The following is a 20,365-nucleotide window of genomic DNA, read 5'->3' on the forward strand; positions in this document are numbered from 1 at the left end:
TATATGAAACATTGTTTTCTTAGGTAATATTATTAAATTAGATGACAGAGTTCAGTTTCGTTGGTAAAATGCATTCGTTTTCTAGACGTCTCGGGAATGGGTGAAAGTATCACGTATTGGGTATCCGGTAATTCCTGTTTGATGCGTATTTCATTGAAATGGCAGCATTCGAAGAGTATGTACTTGACCGTATTGAGTTATGACTGTTCCACAAGTAGGGTATTAGGGTGAGTTTTCTTTGGCCATGAGTTGGCCGTGTGTCGAGCGGGTATGGACAAAAATAACTTCGTCCTTTCTGGACATCTCGCACGGTTTGAGCCATAGACCATAGTTATATTATTTACTTGAAATTATTATTATTGAAATTTGTCCAGAGGTTTTGCCATTCATCCATCATCCATATATTTGAATTTAATTAAATTTCTAAAGTCTTGGTCTGATATGTGAGGGACATACTTCAAAACGGAAGTACTTGTTGTTTCTTAATCTTTTAAGTTAGCTTTTTCGTTCCTTATTACCTTATTATATCGACGCCGTAGCCTAGAATCTATGCAAAAGATATATAATTTTTAAGATCATTGATTATTAGACTTATTATTGGTTGTGTTGTGTTCAAATTAAAAATGCTGATTAGAGTGTTCAAAAAATCTAATATAATTAGGTATTTCTTATCGCCGGTATAAAATGAATACTTTGGATGGCTGTGAGTATCGCTAAGGCTTCTAAAGTAAAAATACTGCGTATATTATTGGTTTTAAATTGTATATTTTTTATTAGATATCACAACTAAACCTGTCTTCTGCTCGATTTTCGACGCGTCAGTATTATGTGTTCGTATTCCGAGTACGATTGCAGTAGTTTATAATGAAGACTTTTATATATACATCATTATGTTTTTATCCGTTGTATTTTTGTTGTAGTATAATAGATATATGTCTATTTTATCTGTATTAAATCGTCAAGGACGCACATTTATTTCAGTGCATTGGATTATATTAAATTGATTAAAGTTTCGTTTTTTTATAATAAATTCTTGTTGTCTTTCCTATAGTGGCATGATATGAGATATAATACTTGCCAGCTTTACTTGGTTGACTTTTTTGATTTTTCTATACAGCATTTTTTCGATATTTGGCTATTTTTATTATTTGGTTTCGAGTAGTTGTCTCCTTAACAAGAGAGGTGATTCGCCAGCTATACAATTATACAAAGCATGCTTACGACTGGGCTACTTTTAAATGCACCTATTTATAAACGGATAGTGCAATTTTTAATTATATTTAACGTTTATATTGCCATTTAACATTTTTATATGATTAACCGCTCCGTAAACTATTGAACCGTAATCAATTCTCGATCCAATTATGACTTTATGTATGTATATTTTAATTAGGCTGTCTGAATCGGATCCCCATTTTGTGTGAAATAATGTTTTTTAATATGTTCATTGTTCATAAATTTTAGAGTTCGAATTTTCAATTGGCTAATGTGTTTGCACCAGATGAGTTATTTTATCAAATTTTAACATAGTCGCTATAATCAAGTGTGGTGTTTTCAAATTAAATTATTGTTAAATTATTATTGGTTTTATTATTTTTGTTTGGTTGGTGAACAATATGCATTTTGTTTTATTTGGAGAAAAAGAGATTTTTAATAAAATTGATTTTGATTTTTTTATGTTGCTCGAGAATGAATAACTATAAATACTTGAAAATTTCACCCAATGCATAGATTATCATTTTAATTATACTGTAGAACCTCCATTTTTTTAAACTATTTATACTTTATATAAGCATGAACATTTTTCAATATTTTTAGTTTTTTGTAATTATTAATAAAAAATTATTCGCTAAGTCAAAATTCTTAGAAATATATTGTAAGATTCCACATAAGCTGTTTTTATATCTGATTAAAAATATATAGGTACAATTTTTTTTATATGTATTTGAAGTTTATATTTGGACGAAATTATTTATTAAAAACGTTAAATAACGGTGTTAATTATTTTATTATAATCATTATTAATTTTACTATATTCAATGACATTTTTTATGATTGTGAGGTATTATACTATGAGCCTATTTTTACTCTCTAACGATATTTACAAAAAAATAATGTTAAATTTTAAGTTATATAAGTTGATATGATATGATAATATCATATAAATGTATATTATTATAATAATTAAATACAATTACATAATATAATAAATGCAACATTTTCTGAAATAATTTTATCAACTAACTTACTAAATAGTAAAAGTAAAATGAATTACTTTCATTTGTTGTATCAAACAAATATATCATGAAATATACCTGGTATAAATTTACTATTACTTTTTATAATAAATGCTGATAAACCGTTTTCGCTCAGAATCGTTTTTCATATACAATGATATATCATTGATCTCAAATTTAACCTTTCTATGATAGTGACCCGCTCGGCCACTACACACCTAACATACAGTAGAGCGATACCCACTTGCCTACCTTTCTTAATGTTAATATAAATTATACCTCGGCAATCTAAACAATTAGAGTTTCTATAGAATACTAATACTATGTTAGTAATAACTAATAAGTAAAAATCAAAATATGTATTTATGATTTTAATTATAATATTTATTTATTTATTGCAGCATATAGTTGATGCATGGCATTTTGAACTATATAAAATATTACTTTATACACATAAACATTTTTTTCGTTTGACATTTGGAATTGAATGTAGTGCATTTGACAATATACCTTGTCTAATACACGTAGACTGTTGGGTTGCTACTGTCCATAAAGCAAATATATTTTCCATTGGTACTTCGTCAATCGTTATTTACTTTATTTTTATTTTTTGGTATACATTATATATTGAATTCAGTATAATATTGAGTATAAAGACATAAATAGCCTTACCCTAGTCCCTCTAAACGATATTAGCCGTCAACTGTTACCTAAAAAAATATTAGACTGATAATAAATAATGAAATATGAATGATTAAATAATTATATTATGTATTATTCTATATTTACCTCTATAACTACAGCTAAAATATAATTTTGAGTATCTCTGCAATCTTTGTTTATATCGGGTACTAAAACTCAAACTGTAGCACAAACTATATCTGCAATTTACGTTATTTATCTAATGTTTTCATTACACCAATTTAGTAAACGTATAATTTTATATCAATTCTATATATTTTCTACTTGAGCGTCAACTATCCATAGAATACCTAGTTATTTTTTAATTTTCCTGCTCAATTTTAGCATTCTATAGAATGCCTAGGATATCTGTAGAATGTCAAATTTAATATTTTAGCGGTAACTTATACTATATAAAATATATAATATATACAAATGTATACAAAATCAATGTTTTGATACATCGTCAATATTTGAAGATTCGAATTTTAATCTCAGCTAATAATACGAGGTATGTATCTCTACACCTTAGGTCAACAAATAGTAACGGGGAGGAATTTTGTTGTCACCCCACCCCCCCAACCTCATCAACAATAACAAGCCTTCTAAGGATCATCTTATCAGCGTATTCGCGATAATAATATTATAATATACTCCCGTGCAATAGAATGTTTTGTAGACTTTGGTTTACGCACTCACCACTAAACTAAGTATCTATATATTATTCCAACTACTCGTTCATAATTCAAAAGTGCACAAACATTTGCGGTATGCATATCACCTATATGCGTATACGTAGTAATAATAATAATATTGTGATTTACTATTATGACGATAAGTGCATTATACGCTATTATATAGTGTGTAGTATTTCGTGGAGCTTCGGTAATTGGCTTTGTGCGGTTTACCACGATGAACGCACCCACACACTTGGATATATTATTATAATATTATGTAATGTTCCGTAATAAACCGACCGCAGAACCCGTCCTCCTCGAAACTCCTCAACTGTTATTTCCATTGGTTAGTTTGTTCCATATCTAACTGTCTAAGCATGTATCGGAATCGGATCAAAGCTAGGCCAAATTATGAAACTGTAAGCACGTGCACGCACTGTTGATGACACGAAATCGAATCAAATATTTATTATTTTCGCGATCTCGTATTTTTCGTTTTTACTGGAAATACAACGGTTTTGTATTGTTTTTTTTTTTTTTTTTTAGTTCACTAACCGTCAATTCGTGGTTGTGGAAGGCGCTGAAGGGTTTGGGTGTCAAATTCAAACTTCCCTGGCCCCCGGACTTGAATAATTTTTTTTAAATAAAAAACAATTTATTGTTTACGATAAAATATGTTGTAATATTGAATGACCATCAGCACTAGCAATCGTATTTCAAACATAGAGCATGCGTCCTGATGATTGTTTTATAGTTTTTCAATACTACTTGACGTGCTACACAATAATACAAATGCCTACATTTATTGTACAAGCACTGTAGCGATATACGTATCAGCTATTGCGATGGGATGCAAACAGGATTGGGTTAGACTTATAGGTTATATAATCAGCCTTTTCGTGGTATTTGTCAATGAAATTCACTCTATGATAAATTTGAATAAAAATATAGGATCTCTCGCAGTAGCTTCAGTCAAAAACCTTTCAAGAAAATATTTTCCTCGATAGTATGTGGTTCTATAAACTCCCGTAAACATGATCATAACTTTTTTAATGTTAATTGTATATTTTTTCGTAATTCTAGATCAACTTTAATTTCTTTTTTTCATTATTTTATGTATAATTTAAGGTTAATAAAGCCTCCAGTCACATTTTTCTTTGCTGTAAATCTGATATTATGTAATTTAAAATAAGTAGGTACTCAAATTACATTAGCAAAATGTGCGTAGTTTTTGCACGAAATTTCACTATCACCATACAAATATTGTTCTATTAATTGACTAGTGACATATTAATTTTAATAGATACTATTGGCTTACTGAGAACCTTGCCAATTCTGAGTTGGTGCTATAGCTATGTAATTTGTAGATAAGATAAGAATTCTTATACTAGTGATTATCATCTCAGCGGCGGGGTATTGATAGCTTTGAAAAACGATTTTCACAATTGTAATTATTGACGTTGAACAGTATTTATGCCTATATTTACCCAGTAGCACCACTAGTCTGTTAGCCAACGTCTATCTTCCTACGAGCTCCGATTATATTTCTAGATATATGAGTTATAAAATTTCAATACACCAGATTTAACAATCTTCGAATTTTGATTTTGATATAGTGTGTGGAGAGTGGAGACTAACTTTTTCCAAGTTACCTAGTTTAATAGTATTTCTGGCCTTGAATATACGGGCTCTGTTATAGACAAATTTCTGGTTGTAAGAGATCAATATAGTTTAATTCGTTTTGTTCAAATTAATAACATTCTTAATAATTATGTCTCCCTTCTTGATTTAGTGTTTTCCACTGACAAATCAATTAAATCGTACATTCGTATAGTCTTCCAAGTCCTTAGTGCCCTATGACGTATACCATTCAGTGCTTTCCTCTTAGTTACTCCTGTGCTAAATTCTCAAAATTTATTTTGTGATATTTAAAGTGTTGATTATACGAGTATTGTCGAAGATTTAGGGACATTTGACTGGGATATTGACTTTCCATCATTGATAGCAAAGAACTCAACTAATTTTTTAAAGGAAACACATTTCTTTTGTCTCTAATTTATGATATTTCATAGAAAAGTCACCATGCTTTGTTAAACTACTAAACACTAAAATACATAACTAAAATTTATATTGCAATAAATTCAAACATTTAAAATTAATAAATAAATAAATATGGAAAGAATAATTTGTAGGAATTTTTAATGTAAAATGTCACTCAAATTCAGACTCAAATATAATATTCTATTTTATTTTTTACAATTCAATTTAAAATCTGGTCAATTTTTTTAATGTAACTAAAATATTAAAATTAGAAATTTAGTTGTGTAGTATTTAGTCAGCTACAATATAGTACATATTACTATAGGAATATTAATAACTTTGTATTATTTAATTTTATATGCAAAATGTCTTTTTCGATGGTCTTCTAACCTCTTCGTGGATACATGGTACAACGAACGTAATACTGAGTCAATTTTCGCCAATTATAAATAATTAATTATACGAGATGACTACATGGTGATACATAGTATGTAGATTTACGAGTTGCTTGTGGTATTCTAACAACTAAAATTTTACGTTCACAATCACATCTTCAATTTTAATGGAAAATAATTTCCCATCGTTTTCTCTATAAATTTACCATGTCCTTCAATTGTTTGCATCCCCTTGATTTGCCCTAATACCATATTATTGGTTCTCTTTTCGCTGTATTCTTTCTGTATGCCACCAACGAATGTGCATAAAAACGTCTAACGTACACAAAATAAACATTAATTTAATTAATTATCAATCTGTATAACTGTTGTCAATCAAAATATTATATAAATTGCATTATAACTTATAAGTTGTACTATAATATATCTGATATCAACATATTATCTTTGTATAGTTTTAATATTTGAAAATAACTATTTACTGAATACACGTTTTAATTACTATTAAATTTCATAGTGATTGTATGTCAATATAAGACGTGTATTGTGAATATAATTTAATTGAATTTATACTGACTATTACAAATTGTGTAATTACAAGACAGCCATAAATATTTAATTATAAATTTAACAAAATATTTATGCGGTTAGCCTATAGTAGTAGAAAGGAGAATTGTAGGATCAGCAAAAAGTAAATAGTAATTTAAAAAATGACTATACAGTATACACTTTAAAAATATATTTAAATACTCTGAATGTTTTCAGATTATTACAAACGTTGGTAAATTGCAATCTATATAATAAATAAAAAAAATGTATAATTTTGGTTACATTTTTCTTGTAAGATAGAAAAAAATAAGTCAGGCATAAATAACGTTATGGTTATAGCTTATATAAGATGCATTAAAAACGTAAAAGTTAATTTAAATGTAACCCATCAACGAAAATTAAATTTAAATAAAAGTATTGTTAAATATGATGCATTAACTCATATTATATAACAACATTAACAACCGAAACTATGTCATAATAACTCGTATTACAAATTACATATATTAAATTATTGTTTTATTTCTTATAATATGAAATTTTTAAACATTTAACAAATTTCAAATTATATTTGAATTCTATTATAACTTTTTAACGAAAGTTTATTTAAAAACAAATTAGTACATATTTCGAACATAATATATAGTAATGCGATACGTCGTGTTAATACTGTCGACAAAGATTTAAGTTTTTTAAATACACTACATATTTAATAAATAATACTTGACTATCAACCATATTTCTTTAATTCCAACATTGTGTATAATAAAACCTAAAATTTCTTATACGATATTTTTATTTTCAGATTGAAGTTGACATTTTCATGTATGATGGACTTGTCTAAATTTCCGTTGGATAACCAAATTTGCACGATGGAAGTGGCCAGTTGTAAGTTCCATTAAAATATTTCATTGAAACAATCTGATGACTATTTTATAAAATAATAAAATAGTTTAAAATAAAAACACTCACTTAAAACCGACCACATTAAAAAAAAAATATTTGAATCATAAAATAAATTCTGTCTACATTGCAAGTTTGCAACAGTTTAATAGCTATTGAGATTTGCACTACCACTTCAATGTATTTATGTAATTATTTACAGTGATTTAGATTTTAAACTAAATATGCCAAGAGAGGGTGAATTATATTTAGAGTATTGTTTCAAAGGAAATCCGAAAAACTTTACTTAATTTTTAAATAATAAAATTTTATATCTAACGGTAATAATACTCATAACATCTTAGCTACCTACAAAAAATTAATACAAATATGATTAAAAAAAAATTGACATGTAGCGATAAAAAAATATATCAAAATAAATCATATAAATTACAATACGTGTGTAAATTAATAATGATGGTAAGGACAAAATACGAATGTAAATATGGTTTTATAGAAACTCGCTAGCGAGACACAAATAAATATTTAATAATAAATATGTATATAAAAATTAAACAATTATATAACTGATTAAAACGTCAATAAACCTGAGTACGTATATAAAAAATACCTAGTTCACGAAGATACTATAAATAAATAAAAAAAAAAAAACAATAATATCCTTTATTGCATTGAATTATGATTATCATTTAACTTGTTACAAAGTTACAGCTAATTTTAAAATTATTTTTTAAACTTCTTAACTTAATTATTTAATTTATTTTCTAATAATTAATCTTTTTAACTAGTTGAAGCATCCATTGTAATAACATAGCTATTTTTTATAGATAGTTTTAAAAATAATACATTCATTTAAAATTATGTTTATAAGTTTATACATATCTAGGAATGATTGTACCTAGTCATAACTAATTAATTAATTTTTTTTATAAAAAATTATTATTCAATCATTATGCAGTATACCATCATTTTAGGAAAACAACACAAATGCTATTTATAATATTTACTACTTTATTAGACTTATAAACCTATTGTAAATCATTAACTCTAATGTAAATATAAATGTAAATTATTAAAATCATAATTTACTATTAACTATATATGAAAAATACAGATATTTTCGCACCTTTGAATTTAAATAGTTTGTAACACAAAAATAATATTCTGTGAAGTTTGTACTCAGTATGATAAATAAATTAAAATTATAAAGGTATTCATATAAAAAGAAAAAAACAAAGCCAAGCCTTGTTAACTAAGCCATTTATTTTAAGCCTCTTTTTTCAATAAGACAAGTTCTATTTACGATTTTGTTTTTGTTTAGTGTTTTCAGAAATCATACTCCGTCAGAAAACTATTTTACATCTTACATTTTGTTTTTTTTATTTACAGAGGAAAAAGATACAATTTATTTGAACGTTGAAAAAACATTGACGTCAAATTATTTTTTGTTTTTAGTTTTGTAATTTAAATTTCAATTACGTATTGGAATTTAAATTTTAAAACACTATTTTTATTCCATAATTTTTCTAAATTAACATTTTTTCTTTTATAGCTTTTATAAAAACTATTTAACTTTTGTATTTTCAATCAGTTTTACTCAACGTATTCTTGAAAAATAAGAAGTTCTATTCTGTATGTATACATCCGGATTTAGCAAACAGTTAGATTTATAAATATCGATTTTTTGATTTTTTTTTATAACCATACACAAAATTTAAAATACATGCGACAGTTTTCCATGGACATTGCAGTTCATATAGTTTAATATCTAAATTCTTATAAATTAAATGCTGAAGTTAAAAAAAGGAAATATTCATTTTTTTTTTAAATTGTAATTTGACTTCTACCTTTATTTTAGTAGTTTTCAAACAGAAGGGCTAAAATATTATCCATAGTAAATATTTTGAAAACATTTTTAAGCTAGATTTCTTATTATTGCAAAATATTAACACTCACGTGATACTGTCCAATTTATTATAGAATATCCAGTCTGGTTATACAAGTTGACTTGGTTCACTATAAACCCAGCTTGTCTCAAGAAATATTCGTGGTTTTTTGTTTGGTTATGCTTCGTTTCGTTTTAACATATGTAAATAAAAATATACTTCTACTCTATATTATATTTGTGTATGATTGTCAATTTTTGGTTTCCATTGCCTTACTGTTTGTTAAACTACCTTATTGACTTTCAATTTACATATGAAATCCAATAGGTAATTGAAAAAAACGAAAAGATAGTTTTGCAAAAAATATTGTTTTTGTTCATTGGTTTTACATTAGACTTAATGCCTTATAAATTATAATAATTTAATATTTTAATATTTTAAACTGAAGTAATAGACAGACATAAAAATTGCATATATATTTAAATATTTATTGACAAATACTTTTTATTTCTACTTCAATTTAAATATTAAATAAGAATAGTTAATACACTATTAGTTTTATATCAAAACAGTCAATATTTTCAAAAAAATATTCCCAAAGATAATTGTAATTTAAAACTTTAGAATCATTAGAAAATCGAAATTTAATACTGTTGTAACAACTAACAACACACAAAAAAGAGAAGTAAGTAAAAATATTATAATTATAAATAAAAATGAAAACAGAAAATCATAATATAAAAAGTTTTAAAAAAAAATTACAAACATTTATGTAAGGGTAACCAGTAAATTTGGCGAAACCTATACGGCGTAACAATTTAATTAAAAATAATACATTTTTAAATTAAAATTTTTTTATCTCAAAATAATTAAATAAGATAATAAATAAGATTATTATTATAGTTAAGTGTTATATTCCAAATCATATATAATTTTTAAAATATTTAAATATGTATTATTTAATATTTATTTTTATTTATATATTATTAAGAGTTTTCTAAATAATAATTTAATACAAAATGTAAAAAAATTAAAATAATTAAAACTATATCGAAAAAGTTACATTAATATACATTAAAAATATACTCAAAAGTTAATGTTTTATGCCAAACTTTTTAAGTGTAGTATTATGTTTTGGTTTAATAATTGTACATCTTATTTTTTGTTTTTTCTGTGGTTGTTTCCCATTTTAATTTCTACTTATCTTTTTTACCAGCCTCAACGTGTGCCACTTTAATTTATCTAATCCAACTTCCTTTTGTAGACATTGAAACATCTTCCATATCGATATATTATATTGACAAATTTCTTTTGAAAACCATTATACTTATATATATATACGATCTAAAATTGTAACAAACGGAAATCAAATTATTGTTATTTGTACTTATCTGTCAATCTTTTAAGTTTTTAGACTTTATACAGTGTCCAAAAATCATTGTTACAGTGACTATAATCATAGTAATAATCTTATTTATTAATTTATTATCTTATAAATCTAAAAAACTAATAAATAGTTTCACTGATAATATATCCGTCTGTAAATATGGTAACACATGTTTTGGTTTAAAATCAGCATATATAAATAAAATTGAATATAAATATTAAATACAGATAAATGATAAATTACAATTAATTCAATTAATATTATATTTATATGGTTTTATTAACCATTATTTAGCAAATAATAAATTGATCACAAAGTTTATAATCTTCCAAAAACTGCTTAGCCTGACACGTCATAACCCAAACAATATTTACATAAAACTTATAGCCAAAAATACTAACTTAATAAATTAGTTTTATAGACATTGAAGTTTAGGTTTTAGTGAACAATTTAATTTCAAACCTTAACATAGTAAGAGAAACCATCAACCAACCACATAACACGTTTAGTATAATCTTGTTGACAAACAAAACAAAGATATTTAGGGACAGGACAATCTTCTTAATAAACGTTTAAACGCTGCATATGTAGGTAGTTTGAAACGTGATTTCATTAATTTTGACTAGACATAATATATTACCAATTTAAATACCATATCAAAATATATACCATGCACTTTTAAAATACTCTACAGTATGATTATAATTGGATTTTTATAATTCATATTCATACATTTACTTTTTTAGTAGTGTATAATATTATTCAATTATAATTAATTATTTATGCGAAACAACAAATACAATATCAACGTCCTATTAAAAAAGTCAACTATCTTAAAATGTTAGATAAAGAGGTATAGTAATGACCAGACTTTTTTGTTGTTCGTGCATTTAAAACGAGTAAAATACAAAAATTTCTAAAAAATAAAATTTCGGTTAACTGATATGAACATCAACTTTTCAGAAAAAAAGACCTGGAATATTTTAATAATTATATCACATGTATCGCATTATTTAAAAAAAACATAAACTTAAAAGTAATTTGATATAAAACAGTTATCAATGTTTTGACAGAAATGTCACATATTTCAATTTAATGATATGAATTGTATATACATAATACATATACACAAAGCCTTACCTGGGGGTTCAACCCCCCTCAACATTTTTTTCTGGGTATGACCTTGCATTATACTCATAAGTATACACATACATCTATATTTATATAAATATACAGTACAACATAAAACCTTCAGTTATCCCTTTTGCATGGTCCCAGATAACATTAATATTTTATTTTTACAAATTAAGTGTATTATTTTTTACCTAATACAAAATTAATTATTTTTATTGAAATCATTTTAGTTTCAAAAACTATTGAAGAACTTCGATTGGAGTGGAAAAATACAGATCCTGTACTAATGGCCAAAGGATTGAGAATGCCACAATTTGAAATTGTAAATATCGTGCCTTCCGACTGTCAAGAATCTTTTCAAATAGGTACGTACTAGATATTCTTTGTTATTATAAAATGTAATTTATATAAGTAAATTAATAGACAGTAATTTATATTAAATTATACAATTTATCAAATATTTTTGATTCTTTTTTTTTTAATAACAGTTATTCAAAATCTAATTTTTGGAATTTTTGAATCCTTAATATATTTTGTAAGTATCGTGTGGAGTTACAAACTTCAGTTTTTCAAATGAAAACCCCCTATTGGCTCTATAATTTTTTAGTTATTTTGTGTAATTACTACTATAATAAGGTGCATAATAAAATTGGCATTAGAAGATATGGGGTCTTAAAATGTTAGTGATTAATATTAATAATTTATAAAAATGATCCAATTATAGTAAATACTAGATCTAAAACACTTCTTAAGTAGTACAAAAAATCTTAATAATTTTAAAATATATTAAAAAGTCTAAAAATCAGAATTTAAATACATTTATTTTTTAATGACAAAATGGAAATGAGCATGCTTGATATTTAAAAAAAATGCTAAAATAACATTCTGCAGGTTTCAACTAGGTATGTAGTTAGGTATCGAGAAAATGATATTAATCTTAAAAGTTTTATCCTTGTCATTTGTGTTTTGTAATACAAATTTAAATAATAACTTGTATCCCGTTTTTATGCAAATTTAGGCAATATTTAACCAAATTAAACATCCTTTTGACAGACCATTTTCGGTTTAACCATTATCCGTACATTTTCTTTTAAATAATATTAACAATTATCACTGACAATTAGGACTTTGTTTTCGTTTAACGCGTTGTTATTCAGGAGTGTAGTCTTAGAATAATATCGTCGGATCACATTTATATAATATAAGCGGTGACGCAACTAAGCATGAAGGGTTGTATTCCTGGCCCCCGAAATATAGGATTATTTTCACGAATTCTACGTAAATATACGTAATACATAGTTACATAATTTTTATTGTAATTTTAGACAACATATCTTGAACATTTACTTCACCTAGATTTTACTCATTAAACCTAAATTGTTTTCAAGAAACTTTTTTCAAAAATCATATGGAGGGACCCACAAAAAATAAAATGAACCTTGGTTGTACCAATGAATATAGAGATAGCAAAAATAGTAATAAACACATACAAAGGACATAGAATAATTTATAAAGTATCTAAATTCTATAGATATTAATAAACTTCATATTTTGACATACTTATATTAAAAATAAAAATAAATAGCATATTTGTACTAAGGATGGAAACACGGAGATGTTTTTATTTTTATAAAATTCATAATTTACCTAGAATTGAATTTTTTTTTTTTTAGCAAAAAATTAAATATATTTCTCATATGGCACAAAAATAATGAAAAACTAATAAATTCATAAACTACATTATAATCCGGAAAAAGATGATAACATTTATTTTAATAAAATATGACTGCAGCAAACAATTTTATTACAATTTTAGAACATACCAAAATAAGTAAAAACAAAATCAATCTTTTTGTTAAATGTACAATATTATATACCAAATGTTTAATCAATTTGGAAACTTTTACTTACTATGTGCATATTTTAATACCCACATGAAGTAATAACAAATAACACTGCTGTACATTTATTTATTTATAATGTAGAATAATAAACATATTAATAATATCATATTATCGTTTATTAGTCTCAATTAGTCTAATGACCGTTCCCAAATTTATTGAACGCCCTGTATAATAATCATTTTAATTAAACAAAAATTGATATTATGTTTAAGCCGTTTAAGGTATGATTTGATAAAAACATACGATTGTTACGTTTATTTGAATCAGTCACAAAAATAATTTTATTTTAAATTTACTTTTTTAAGATAAAACATTTTGTTTAACCATTTGGTCAAAGTTTTAAATTAGGTACACGTTGACTTTTCATAAATATGGCAACTATAAAGTGAATTTACAAAAAAAATGTAATATACATAATATGTTTTGTGTATACAAAAAACTAAAAGAACCTAAATCATACATTACCATCTTCGCAGTTTACGTTAAAACTTAAAACTAAGTCTGCTGAACAGTAATAATTAATATTATAGCATAAGAGCCCCTCTAAGCCGTTCTGTTGTATTTTGCTTTTTTAAATAGAAAAATCAGTACAAAAGCCTTTTTGCAATTCAACGTGTTCTTTACATTTAAATAAGCATAAAACCCATATTTGTATAGCATGCATTTGCACGTGTATAAAAAATATTGAATTAACTGGGGTTTTTATACAAAAAAAAATTAAACCCATAAAATAAAAGAGATGTTAAAAAGCTGATGTCTAGCGTTCGAAATGCAAACTTTATTTGTACTATTATATAATAATTTATAAGCTGCAACAGCGGAATGTAGTTCTATAGAGTAACGCGTGACCAGAAAAAAATGTATAAAACCTTCTATTTATTTGATAATAAATGTAGCAATTTAAAAGTTGCATAATTTTGGAAGATAATAATATACAAATCGTAGACGGTATACATTATTTTGTGTACAATTTAAAACATCACTGTATAAAAGGTTCGTTCTAGAACTATGTACACATAAGTCATAACCGTACAAGAGCACATATTGTTTTTTTTCTTATTTACTGTAGTAACGCTTCGTTTCAGTGTACATTTGTTAATAATTTTGTGTAGGAAGACATCATCACACACTCCTTCTTAACCAAACAGTTTAATATAACCATATTAATTTCGGAGCAAACGTTAATTAAGACGAATAATTTTATTCAAAATTAAATTACAGATAAATAGTAACTACACATTACGATCATCAAATGAACTTAAATACGTGTATACACAATACGCTAAGGGTCGCCCATTATTCATGTTAAGTCTCTTGGGCATTATCTCTCAGCATTTCACTAATAGCAACAGGGACGTTCGTGTTTAAATACATTTTATAGCCGACTATGCTACGGTCGGGTTACCTGATAGTTTTCACACGAATATTCCAGAAGAAATCGCAGCGAAGAATATAATATTATATTATATATTGTATACAAGATTAGTAAGGGAAAACTTTTTTGTTACGAAGCACGAACACAAAAAAAAAATTGAAAAGCCGCAAAGACGTTTTATTCGACACGTTTATGACATGTGTATGAAAAATAGACTTATCGTTTCAATAAATTTTTTATTTTTGTTCTTAGTCTCAATTCTCTTGTCTCCTATATCATGCGGTAACTATGTATGATCCGCGTAATGATATATAATATATTATTAAAAAAACAATTTTTGTACGTAGACGTTACTTTTTTTAGTGTTTGAACAGCACATACATAAATCCATCAATTCCGAAACTTTTAACTCGCCGTTATTCCAATGATAAACGGTACAACATTTGGCTGTTTTAAGATTCAGAATTTTGTATGTAAAAATTTAAAATAATGACTGACGTCAAAGCACGTCGTACCTGCTGAAAATGAAATAAAATTCAACGTTTTTTCTAATTATTAAAAACAATTTTAAATTACTTAATATATATGTATCACGTTGTGCTAACCTCAGGACATTCGTTGGAGAAAAAAATGTACCTATATAAACTTCAATTTTTAACACGAGAAACGAGAAGTCCATTAACTAAAAATAATAATTATTTGCCTTATGTTTTTTTAAATACTTAAGGGCACAGCGCAGCATTTCGAAATATTGTTATACGAAAAAATATCAACACAGGTCATGTTTATAGAGATAAATTCAAAATATAATTAACCTACCTATGGTATCTACTCGTATACATATAAAAAGTATATTTTTAAAATTATAAAAAAACATTCAAGTAACCATTTAATTTTGATCGGCACCTGAATTATTCAAGTAAATTATAAAACGCATAATAAATATTACATACCGCATGTGCGTCAGCGTGATTTATTTACTACATAAACCCAAGGTTACTTTTAACAATTTCAACTTTAATTGTATTTTTATTTTATTTTGTTTACGTTAGCCTTATGAAAATTATAATGGTTATATATTTTTTATTATCATTCTTATACATTTTACATTCTTTAATATTATAGGAACAGTACGTTAACAAGGTGAGCTTTTGATTTTTAGGTACATTTTGTTTATTTTCTTAATCTACAAGAACAAAATAGTAAATACCCTCTCATAAATAATAATATGGGTGAACCAACAGTCATCAAACAAACATTATATTACTATATTATATTGTATGCATCTATATTTGGAATGTTAGTAGTATAGTGAGTAAAAAAACTGTTTATTTTGACAGTGTCATACTTCTTATTTCTTAACTATCTGATATTCTTGGAGTGATCGTTGTGCAGGACACTGCTATTGTTACCGCAATTACTCATTTGATGTCTTAGCACGTTTCTGATTAGCATGAGGTGACTGTTAGAAGATATATAGTCAATAAACAAATACTACGACGAGCAATAGTCTTACAGAAAGGGTGAATAGCCAGTCCATCACTGTATTTAAACTAGTTATATCAATGACGTATGGTGACGTGATGTTATTAATAAAATATCTATTATGGAAATACTATATGGTGTCCTATAAAATGTACTATTCAGCGGAAAACGGAAAAAACATGTTATGTTTCTTCAATGGCGGTGCAAGGATTTTTTCTCTAATATGGCCAATAGGAGGTTAACAATTATAAGGTAAGGCAATAAAAAATTAAAAATGAGTATAATATAATGTCTAAGGTTAGGCTAGTGGTAGGACCAGGCATTTTCAAGTAGGGCCATGGCCCTACCTTACCCGTTCCTGGCGCCACCACTGTGTTTCTTTTACCATTTAACCTCCTTATTTCTAAGAATGCAAACGTACTCAAACATACACCATATGCTAATTATATAACTATATTAATGCATTGAAATAATGTATTAAATATACTAACTGTATTTTGGGTTTACTACATTCTTATATGATTAGTTCAATACTATAACGTAATAATTTATAATATTCTACGTATTATAGTATTACCGAAAACACGGAGCATCTTTAATAGTTTTATAAGCAGCTAAAAATATATTATCTTAAAATTAAAAATAAACTATTCGGATATTGTTAATATAACTACCCATCAAACATTTGATAATAATCATTAGTGATGGCCAACGATATAATTTTCAATATCGATATCGTATTTTTTTCCCCGATATCGTATTGCGATATCGGAAAAATACCGATATCGATATCGAAGCATACTAAAACATTAAAAGTATAGAATACATACTATATTATATTATGTTATGTGGTGAGTTATTTCTTTGGAACATATTAATATCGCCTCGTATCATAATCTACGTTAATCTACGTTAATCTACTTTTACAGATATAATAAAATAAGATAAAATATTATTTTATTTTATACTGTTTGCTCAGTTTAATGTTTAATCATCCGTAAAACCGCAAAATTCCGAGCCCCGATTAATCACACCGATATCGCAATATTTTCGATAATTATTTTTAGATATCGATATCGAAATTATTAAGAAAAAACCCACGATATCGATATCGTTGGCCAACACTAATAATCATACGTCTTTCCCTACAGTATACTATCATATACGTATATATATATATATATATATATATTATTATGAATTCTACTTTCAATATTTCAACATTTCTTTTTAAGTGATCAAGAAAAGTTTATTTGAATTGTTTATATTTGAGAATTAATTTGAACATTTTTTTATTTATTTATTTTAATCAATACATTTTTCTTGTACGTTGTTAATAATGAATCATTAAAATAAATAAATAAATAAATGCAATATGAATTTGAAAATAAAAAATAAAAATTGATGATTTGTTCGGTCGTAGAAACACATTTTCAATTAAAACTAATATTAATTATTTTTTTATTTTAATGAAAGGGTTTATTTTTAATAATGATAGAATTATACTGTTAAGTATAACAAATAATAATAAAAAATTAAAACTGTTAGAGTGCAAAAAGTTTCAAGAGGTAGTTCATGAATTCAATATAAATAAAATAACTCAAATCAAAATAATGCATCATAAAATCCGGTTGTTTTAGTACTAATTATACCTTTTTTATCGCACAATAAGTAAATTTTATGATATTCTGTTTTTTTTCAAAATGTTATCTTTCAACCTTCGGGATTTTATAACCTGTTATTAAACCATATTATTGTTTGGCAATTTTTCTATGCAATAGCAGCTAATAAAATAAGAAAAAAGAAAATTTCACACATAAATATTGAGTATATAATTGTAATTGATTTATACTAAGCATATATAATACCATAATATTACACAATACTAGTTGTCCTGTGCTCTTCGTTGCCCTTTAAATTACGCTTCTTATCATAAAATAGTTATTATTATAAAAGTCTTATGTGGTTCAAACTTTGTTCGGACTTTGGTTCATTCTTTATACTCGTCGTTCACAGACTATATACCGTTCTTTTTATGTATGTATTTGCCGATTATTTAAAAAAAAGGAATTACTCGATTGTTAATATTAACTTATAGCATCAGAAATGAGCTTAAAACCTTATCTGCACGAACGAAAGCATGATTATGCTACATTGTTGTATCTCTGTTTTAGTATACTTATAAGTTGCAAATTATAACTGGCAAATTGTTTACTTTTTTTATACATTTTTGTAGTTATTAGTATTATTTTAAAATAAGCTGATAAAATCAAAGATAATACAATATTGACAATTCTTCTAGTTGTAACTTGACTTCACCAAGGAAAAAGTTTTAAAATTTTTTTATAATACCTATTTAAATTTTATTTTCCTGAACAGATGGTGTCACTAGTATATTCATATTTTCTCGTTCAATATTTCGTGGATGAGTTGGACAATAAAACTATGCTTTGTAGAAAAATCTTATGATAATTGGATGAGTGATTCCCGAGATCATTATTGGTATCTTATAGATTCTCACATGTGTTATTTAAGACATATCCATGTCAACATTTTCTAGAATCCGGATTTATCGTCACTTATTGGATTTAGTTGTAAATCTAAACCATCCGGGTACCCGCTCAAACACACACAAACGTTTTTATCAAAATTTGTCCAACCATAAGAAAAGTTCAGTGACATATACACATACAAAATAATTATACATATATATATAAAGATAAATGTTATACTAACTAAATAATTAACAGAAAATACAATATTGTTGAAGAAATTACTTAACAATATTTTTGAAAAGTAAATAATTTACCTGTTTTACTATTTTAAATATATTGTATCATTAGTATTTTTATTTTAATAACAACACATTTAAATAAATAAGTATTTGAAAGTTCAAATAACCAGAGTAGTGGGATACACATATAGGTCCACACCACTCCGCTCATCATAGCTTTGAATAGGTACTTATAAATGTATAACCAATTACCTACTAGTTCAAAATTCGATCTTTATATTTCAAAATACTCAGAAAAATATTCAACTTAGGTATATAAAAATAAAAATGCTAGTTTTCTCTTGAATAAATAATAACTTAAAACTGATAACGATCAAAATTATCGTTCATTTTTTAAAAATAGTAACTTTAAATTATGTAAAATAAATATTTACATAATGTTTGTACAATTCAAGATAATGAATGTTTAATATTAAAATAATTGCTTAGAATATAATATACAATAGTACTTGTACTTCCAATTATCAATCTGCGAATGAAAAAATAACTCGTTAACCCATCAAAGATCTAATGTACATAATCACTAATGGTAAAGTTCGAATCTCGTCTGCGTATTATAATATATCTCGCGGCAAGAAATAATAAAAACGAATCGGCTGACTTGTTTTAAGAATAGATGGTACTTATTGTCACCTTAATTAACTAATCGAATGCCATTGTAAAATCAATATATTTTTCGCTTTTCCAGATTCTATAAATCTGTTATTCTTTCTTTTCTTTTTTATTGTTGTCTTGTCATCTTTCTCTTCCTGTTCATAATACTAAGAGATACCCATCAGTATAATAGAAAATATCCTCGGTCAAAAGGCTAGAACACATTCGAAACAGTTGATGGAAAGTGTTATAGAGTATATAAAATATGCGCTCTCATTTACAGAGAAAATTAAGATTTCCGGAGAAACGAAATAATCTTAGTGT

General features: G+C 25.7%; 1 protein-coding gene across 1 annotated transcript in view; it reads left to right on the forward strand.

Moving 5' to 3' along the window:
- Positions 1 to 20,365, forward strand: part of LOC132931838 (glycine receptor subunit alpha-2-like) — a 215,438-nt gene that overhangs the window by 183,282 nt on the left and 11,791 nt on the right. The window contains exons 5-6 of the mRNA XM_060997877.1: positions 7,385 to 7,467; positions 12,120 to 12,254. Of these exons, the coding sequence (XP_060853860.1) occupies positions 7,385 to 7,467; positions 12,120 to 12,254 (218 nt within the window). The remainder of the gene's footprint in view (positions 1 to 7,384; positions 7,468 to 12,119; positions 12,255 to 20,365) is intronic.

The sequence above is a fragment of the Rhopalosiphum padi genome, chromosome 1 (assembly GCF_020882245.1).
Source record: "Rhopalosiphum padi isolate XX-2018 chromosome 1, ASM2088224v1, whole genome shotgun sequence".
In the NCBI taxonomy this organism is placed as follows: domain Eukaryota; kingdom Metazoa; phylum Arthropoda; class Insecta; order Hemiptera; family Aphididae; genus Rhopalosiphum; species Rhopalosiphum padi.